The sequence below is a fragment of the Lathyrus oleraceus genome, chromosome 6 (genome assembly GCF_024323335.1).
Source record: "Lathyrus oleraceus cultivar Zhongwan6 chromosome 6, CAAS_Psat_ZW6_1.0, whole genome shotgun sequence".
NCBI classification, from domain to species: Eukaryota; Viridiplantae; Streptophyta; class Magnoliopsida; order Fabales; family Fabaceae; genus Lathyrus; species Lathyrus oleraceus.
Genome location: NC_066584.1, coordinates 432023424 through 432032633, shown reverse-complemented (window position 1 = coordinate 432032633; position 9210 = coordinate 432023424). Strand labels below are relative to the sequence as shown.

Below are 9210 nucleotides of genomic sequence, written 5' to 3'. Positions count from 1 at the left end.
ACCACATAGAATCATATTAGGCATTGTCTAGACATGAAACATGCTGAGGCTAATAGTTGAAGTTGTTGATAAGTGGGAAGTAAAATTGTCATGTGATCCAAAATAGGGGCAAAATATGGAGAAACTAATTGATTCAAGCTGATGGGACCAATTCACTCAGTTGATGAGTTATGCATAAGAGTTGCTAAAATCAAATCTAAATAGCAGTGTTTTCGTACAATATTCTGAGTTCAATGTAAGTCATGTGTTTTAGAATATTTATTTATGAAGCACGGACATTCAGAATACGATATTGACACTGACATAACGACACTGATAATAATTTTAAAAAATAAATAAAATGTAATTATAAATGTTGATGTAAGTGTCTGATACCGACACGGACACACCTTTCTTTAGAGGTGTCTGTACTACGTAGGTATTTATATATGTTTAGAGATATGCAAGACTCTATTTCCACACACATGTCAGGCTCTATCATAGGATTAAATGCATATTTCACATTACTTATATTGTTGTAGAGGTAGAGACAATGGGTTCATGCAGTGATTCCTTTACTTACTTCTTTATGATTTACACCATATACATGAGGGACTTTATGCACTGATTTCATACCATTTAAAGGTATAATCTCATTTACTTCATTTCTTTTGACTCATTTTATCATTAATTTACTTCATTTGAATTGGAACTTGACTGGGATTTCAAGTTTCCATGTGATAACATGTATGGAAAAACAAAAAACAAAAACAACTCAAGACTATGTGTCTAATTATTATAGGCTTGTTTCAATACGCTTTAGTATTCTGTTAGTATGTCTCCAATTATTATAGGGTTGTTTCAATGCTAAATCATTGATAATATATAGTGCATGAAATCTACCATTTTCAAAACTTTATTCACGTACCATTTTGCATTCCAATAGACCACAATTGTGCCATTTATCTAACTCCATGGCAATTAGTCCATTAGTCATTAAAAAGGAATTTGGTTCTCCTACTAAAAAACTACCAATTATTACCTGCAAAAAAAAAAGTGGAGTTATGGACCACAATAAGAGAAACTGTAAGAAAAAAAGGGGCAGATGATTGAATTATTCTAAAGGGTGGAAATATAGTAATATCTCTAAAACATTGTATTAGATTTATTTAATATGATGTTAGGATCACAAAATTAGACAAATTAGTACATTATAATATTATGTTCATCCATTTTGATGTAATATTCAGACACAAGACTAATAATTTTGATGTAACCTTTAAGTTCATGCAATTTCAATGCCATTTTTAACTACCTCTTCATGTAACGGTCATGTTTGTGTTAATGATAATGTTCATGTTAATGATCAATTTAGTCCCTTGCAATGGTTTTTAGAGGTCACGTTAATATGCAATGTTTACAGGTCATTTTTACAGATCCTGTTTTGAAGCCTACAACCACATGATTTGAATGTTATGATGTCCATTTGAATTAATATTATGGTTTTTTAGCAAGTAGCCACATAGAATGTTCACCTTAACCTTATAGGCACCAAATACAGACACACATCTCATAATTTGGTTAGTTTTTTGTTGTCTGACTTTAACATAGATGAACCCATTTTTGTAGTTTCTTTGGCTTTACAATAGGTTTTTCACTAGGTTTTTTGAAACCATCTATGTAACTTCTTCCCATTAGTTTTTCGCTTTAGATTTGAGAGCATTCAAGCTATAATGTAAAGCATGAAGAAAGAAACATCACATTGTCTACTATCAATTAATCAATCGCCTTACCAAAACACATATTCGGACGAGATGAAAATTTCAAACCGAACTGAATGATGCGTAATCAAACCGACCAGATATTTTACGACAGAACGCAACAAATTTCACATTATGCCCAAATCAAAGGAAAAAATGGTGGTAAGTAATATAATTGAATGGAATAGATGTCACTTGAATTCATCACATACCAATCAATTTCATCAAACTCCTTCATTCCACTTCATTTATTCTTTTTGCTAAAAGCAATGCAGATCATTTATTCTTGCTAAAAGAAATACATTATTCAATCAAGGATTATGCAAAAGTCCAGAGCAACCCATTCCTCTGTTACCACCACTACAATTTATTATTTATTAGACTGAATGTTCAACTTCAAGAAAAGCAACTACAGTGCATACAAATTTGCCGGCCTAACAACACTTTTTCCTTTTTCCATTTTTTTCCAATGTATTTGAAGGTGTTTCATCACTTTTAACAGCTGCAGCAGTTGGATTAACAGCATCAACATCGCGGGGAGTAGTTTCTGATGGTTCGCCGGTGGATTCAGTAACTGGAACTTCCTTTTTAATAGTTCCCACCTTAACATACTTCTCCATGAACTTGTATTCCCAGTCTTGTAACGCGTCGAGCTCAAATGGGCCAAGACCGGAAATATCACCGGTCAGATCTTTATCTTCGAAAGACATCTTTGCTAAAGCTCTACTAGCATCCTTGCCAGCAAATAAAGCATAAGGACCGCCGGGTCCATAGAACATCCTGGAACAAAACTCTGTTAAGTTACATTGAAAGAAAAATAACCTCATATCTATATAATTTCAAAATCTAGCCTCAAATTATAATCAATTATGGGAACAAATCCAATGGCATCCACACATGTTAAAACCATATCTACACCTTTGAAATCAATTATGAGTCACTTCAAAAAAAAAAGAGTTCATTGGGGGCACATATGGGTCAATTTGGTAGAGCAACAAACAAAAAGAGCCACAGACAAAGAAGACCAAAAAGGCCCCCAACTTTTAGATATGAAAAAATCAAAAATACCTATCAGCTACACAATAGGGTATCAGAAAAATAAAATTAACAGAGAATCAAAGAAAAAGGGTTATGCTAAACCTGCTCTGGGAGACATCATAGATCTGGCCCTTAATGGCCATGAGCAAGGGCTTATCGTGATCGTTGCCATCGTAGGCCTTGAGCTCTTCTTCGGTGATTTCACCTAGCTGAACGGGGGGTCGGAGAGGGGGAACCTCTGCTTGGATGTGGCGGGTTTGGTGGTGACGGTCGGAGGAGGAGGAGCCAAAGAGACCGGAAACGACGTAGAAAAGAGCAAATAGAATCGCCAATCCAGTGAAGAAAGTGGTCGGTGATAGACCGGTGAAGGAGAAGATGAGCTCCTTTTGGGCCTCCCACCACAGCTGGAAAGTGCCCATCACTCGGTGTTAGAGAGAGAGAGAGGAACAACAAAATGTAGACAGAGAAACGTTAAAGCTATATCTATAATAAAAATGCAATTATATTCGGAAATTCTTATTCATCTATAATAAATAAATTTAGATATATTGATTATTTAATTTATCTAAAAAAATAAGTTATAAAGTCATGTGATTTTCTTTTTTTCTATATATTTTATTTTTTAAAAGTTTTTAAATATTAAATTTTATTTGATTTTAATCTCTAAAATTAAAATTTATAAATTTCTTCCAGATTTTTTTTGGATTTTTCTTTAAAAAATTATTTTAACGATTAAAGTTTTAAAAAATTTAATATTCAAGGATTATTTTTAAAAAAAATACAAAGACAAAAATAAATAAAAAATACATCAATTTACATGACAAAAAAACTATTTAAACCTAAATTATTTATTTTATATTTTTCTTATTATCACATTAGAAAAAGATAAGACTAAATATTTTTTTAAAATTTGTATTGATATTATTTATTAATAATATTATATTATTAAAATGAATAATTATCTTTATTTATAAATTTAATTTTATTATTTTACAAATATATTATAGTTAAATGAGATTTTGTTTTCAATTATAATTATTTATTTTAAAAATTTAATATTAAAAAAATAAAAAATAAAAAGTCTTTAAATATTAAATTTTATTTGATTTTAATTTCTAAAATTAAAATTTATAGATTTCTTATGGATTTTTTTTGGGGATTTTTCTAAAGATTAAAACTATTTAATATTCAAAGATTATTTCCAAAAAAAATACAAAAATAAAAATAAAAAACACATCAATTTACACGACCAAAAAGCTATTTAAACATAAATTATTTATTTTATATTTTCTTGTTATCAGATTAAAAAAAGATAAGAATAAATGCTTTTTATTTTTTTGAAATTTGTATTGATATTAATTTATTAATAAGAAATATTATATTATTAAAATCAATAATTATCTTTATTAAAACAAAATTATAAATTTTATTTCATTATTTTACAAATATAACATTTTGTTTTCAATTACAACTAATTATTTTAAAATTTTAATATTAAAAAGATATTAAATATTTTAAAAAGTAAACATACACTTAAATTAACTTTAACTATAAAGTAAAAGTAAACTATTTTAAGATTAATACTTCCTATCTCTTTCAAGATTTAGTTTGGTTTTTTAACTTTAATAATAAAAAAATATAATAAAAAATTCGGATCTCTTTAGATAATTTAACAAATATATTAATATATGATCAAATAATAAATTAAAAGTTTTTATTTAAAAGAGATTGTTCAATATCGACTAACTAAAATCATCTATAGTATAAAAAAATTAGACGTCCTGAAAATTCAATGTTGCCCTTCACTTAAAAAATGTCATATCATTGAAATGGGGGCCATTTGTTTTCAAAATTTACTTTTTTTTCAACCAAACTACTAATTTTAATGAAATGGTTAACTTTGTTATAAATGAATTGTAGTCTGATATCTAATTATACAAGTCAAACCAACATATACTTTGTACCAATGAGATTCAATTGGGATTTTGTTTCATATGTTTTTCCCTATGCCTACTTTTGAAATTCAAAAGTACACCCAAATAGTATTATGTATATTATCTATACATTTCCATATTCTCTCTTTTCCAATACTCAATATCCCCACTTTCTGTTTTCTCTCTCCGACTCATTCCTCTATTTCCATTTTTTCTCTTTTCAACTCTAAAAAAATTTCTTCATCCATCTCATTATTCATAAAACATTTTTAAAAAAAATATGTTTGCAAGAGATTTTAAATTTTAAAAAATGAAAGGTTGTTGATTTCATACAATCACACTTTTGGTTATGAGAGTGCTTTTTGAAAATGAGATGGTAAAAAATATTCACATGGGTTGGAGATTATGCATAAAAATAGGTGAAAGAAATTAGTTAGATTTAAGTCAATAGCATTTGTTGATTTGAGTCGAACGAGCAAGTAGAATGGAACATGATCACATAAAAAAGTGACCATTTCCCGTGATTTAAGTCATGTTGTATTTGTGATTCGAGTCATGAAGGCTCGTGTTTTAAGTCATGTAGAAATCTTGACTCGATTCAAGTTGATCAAAACTAAACAAGAAAAAGTGAAACAACTTGTGATTTGAGTCATGTAGGATATGTAATTTGAATCAAATGAGACATGGTTAACAGGATATCTTTGATTCAAATAATGTGCAACTTGTAATTTGAGTCACATTGTTGCATGATTCGAATCATGTGTAAACTGTGATTTGAGTCACGAACACCAAAATTTCCCTATTTTTTCTATTTGATTTAATTCAAGTCATAGATTGTGAGTGATTCGAGTCACACACAATAAATCTCAATTTTTAAAGTTTTTCAAAATAGTTTGACATTTCTCTTCCCACATAACTTGAACCTACCTCAAATATGATTATTGTTCCATTAACTCAAGCAATTGATTATAACCGTAACGATCATACTCAAATACAAACAATTTAATTATGCATTCTAGAGCGAGTGGATTCAAAACTTGATTCAAAGATGATAATTGATAAAGGGGAATCAATAATAAACAATGATAAACGAAACGAAAGCTTAGGAGACAAGCAACAAAACTGTATCATGGCTCTTCCCCTGAATATGTTTAGACATACATCTTTAGTCTCCCCCTTTTTGATGCTTGGAAAGTCTTCACTTAGAATTGAGTCGACTTTGAGCCAAAGAAAATAAACACTTATGATTCCCTTGAAACATTGCACACACATAACAAAGTAAAACGCATAACACGATTCTAGACCCACATTACAACTTTTTCCCCTTTGACAAGATCAAAAAGAGAAAGACGGGAATCAGTCTAAAACACCTAAAAACCAGCAAAAAAGAGAAATAATTATAAATGAACACGTGATCTAGAAAGTTAAATAGAATATACAACAACAAAGATCGGATACATAATATGAAGATAAACATGCTAGATGCAACAAACATGCAAATAGACATGCAATAATAGTTATCAACACAAATATTGAATGATCAAACTTAACATGAAATAGAAGCTATAAATAATGCATGAACAAGTATAAGAATGCTCAAATACACATAATAAACAACACACATTAAAAATTACTTTAAATTCAAAGATGAACAATCAAAAACATGTTAGAGATTAAAATAAAGAATGTAATAAACAAACAAATGAGCATATATAGGAAACAACATACACGCAATGATATAACTGAATATTAGAGTTATAGAGACATACCAATGGAGTTAGTGGAATTATGATTTGCTATAAGAGATTGTTAGCGAAAAGCAAAATACAAATAAAAAGTGAAACTAAAATAGAAATCTCAATCTATTTAAGAGACTAGGAATCCAGGATTCCCAATTCCCTAGAAATTTTGTGAAAAGGTTCAAATGATAATGGTTTTGTAAAAATGTCAACAAGCTAAATTTACGTATCTAAGGAAATGGTGCATGATTTCTATATGTTTAGTTTGTGAGTGAAGTACCAGATTATTAGAGAGGCTAATCGCGCTAGTGTTATCTCACTAAATTGGAATGCATTCAATTTTTAAATTACAATCTAGCAATTGTTGCTTTAGTCACAAGACTTATGCACAACAGCTACCAGCGGCTACATATTCAGCCTTAACGGTAGAAAGAGCAACGTTATGCTGCTTCTTATTGTGCCAAGAAACTAAACAGCTTCTAAATAAGTGATATGTGTCATTAGTACTTTTCCTATCTGACTTGTACCCTGCAAAATCAGAATCAGAAAAATCAACTAAGCTACATGCGCCACCTTTAGGAAACCAAAGACCATGTTGCGAGGTTCCATTAAGATATCTCAACATTCATTTTACGATCTTAAAGTGAGACTCCTAAGGCGTTGCCTGATATTTAGCACACATACACACACTAAATATATTATATGGCATACTTGTCATTATATAGAGTAAGGGCCCTATAATGATCCTTGGAAAGCTTTAAGGTCGTGTAGGTCAAGATGAAGCCTCTTGAAAGCACCCGAGTAGAAGATGTTTGTAAATCTTCCTTGATCAATCAATGCCCTCTTAATTTACCAATTGCCACACTTTACGATTATGACCACATGGTTGTCAATATATGGATGGATACTTGTAGTATCCTTTTCAAAAAAGTTGATCTCTGATTTTGGGGCTTCTAGCCCATCCGCCTCAGAACTGATGCACGCGCCTTTGACGATTAGGATTTGTAAAGTGTATCTTATGCGGGTAGAATTGGTCTATTCACCCTTGGTAAATCCTGCTACGACAGTATTATGGGTGTGGCATACAATTGTGTCATTACTCCTTTTGCTTGATTATTTTCCTTTCTTAGACCCGAGACTCCTAGAAGCATATCACCCCTGATAGTTAGATCCGTTTGGCCTTTGAGCATAGTCTCCCTTGACATACTTCTTTAGGTGATCCTCTTAGATCAGGTGCTTTATCTCCTTTTTGAGTTGATAAGAGTCCTTAATATTGTGTCCCTTGAATTTGTGGAACTTGCAGCATCTTCTAGGTTCATGCTCTTTAACATCTAAATTCGGAGTTGGTGATTGAGGAATGTCATACATGTGAAGGACTTATCGCCATATCTTGTTATGATGAATGTTCAGGGGTGAGAAGCTCTTTATGGGTTTTCTGCTTCTCTTGAACGACATCTTGTCTCAGATGGGTAAGATTTAGTGATTCATTTGCGACTAATGTGAGTTGTAAGTATTAGAGGTATGCTATTTAGCATCTATGGCCTTCTTTACAACATTTATTTCATCTTTCTTCATATAAGATTTCAAACGTGTCATCACCTCATCCAAGAAATATGCGGGCCTCTGAGCAAGGGAATCATTTAAATGTCCTGCCATAAGTCTATTTTGAAATGCTCCCACGAACATTTCTTGGTTTGGATGGGTAGACGACTTTGATCGTCACCTAATTGAAACGAACAAGTTATTCCCTCAGAGACTCAAAGGTGTATGACTAATGTGTAAAAAGTTAGTAGTGATCATCTTTCTATGCCTTATTGTTATAAATTGGTGGACTAATTTCTTCACCAAGTCATGATAGTTGGTGATGGAGAGTTGAGGCATATCCATATACCCCCTTAGGGTCGCATCTTGGAAGGTTCTAGATAGAAGCTTTTATTTCAAGGAATCAGAGCTCTAATGATTTACATTTAAGTTAAAGGAGACGACAAGTTCATATGGGCCATTGCGCCCATCAAACATAGCCAACAAAGGCGGCTTGAAATTCTAAGGAACAGGCGCCTCCCAAATCTCATATGTGGAAGTTAAGGGTTCAATATCTCCACCTCTTTTTTGTAGGTTCAACCTTATGCTGGCGTTGCTGGATACGAAGGATTTTATCCTCCAAAGTTTGGTTTTAGCAACGTATGTCGTCCATGGCAGTGTACATCTCAGCCATAGAGTTTTCCTTATCGTTAGACTCATCAGTGGTTAAAGTTATTATCTTCTTGTTCACTGTGATTGACAGAGAGGTTGAACATGAGGAAATTATTCTAGCTTAATGTTGTACTTGTGTCCTAGGTCAATTTTACCAGGACCCACGATGGGCGTCAATTATTCTCTAAAAGTGCAATATGTGATAACTCTTAGTGATTAAGTGTTGTATGGTTTAGAGTTAGCTCACACAAGGAGGTGAGAAGCTTTCTATCTATTGTACCGACATCAATGAGACTTTTTCCCTTAACATCAAGGTTAAAGATTTATAGAAGTCACTAGGCCTAAAACTCAAACTCCTAGGAAGTAGAAACTTCTCCTAGGATCGTGAGAATGAGGAAGTTAGTCCCCTATTATTCATGACAACATGATACATTCCCCATTGATTCCCACCCACGTTGTTGTGGGTTGGGACACGTCACTTTCATATTCCTCCTAGAAGGCTACTTATATAAGAAGTACGTGCCTTATCCAAATGATGAGCGCTTAAACTAATAAACGAGTGATCAA

The 9210-nt window shown here is 31.7% G+C and overlaps 1 protein-coding gene across 1 annotated transcript; it reads right to left on the bottom strand.

Annotated features, from left to right (window-relative positions):
- Nucleotides 1-1958: 1958 nt before the first annotated feature.
- LOC127098433 (membrane steroid-binding protein 1) lies at nt 1959-3278 on the bottom strand. Its single transcript, XM_051037029.1, has 2 exons — nt 2880-3278; nt 1959-2519 (listed from the first exon to the last, which is right to left on the bottom strand). Exons 1-2 carry the CDS (start codon nt 3194-3196, stop codon nt 2174-2176), a joined length of 663 nt encoding a protein of 220 aa, XP_050892986.1. The 5' UTR covers nt 3197-3278; the 3' UTR covers nt 1959-2173.
- Between the last annotated feature and the right edge of the window lie 5932 nt (nt 3279-9210).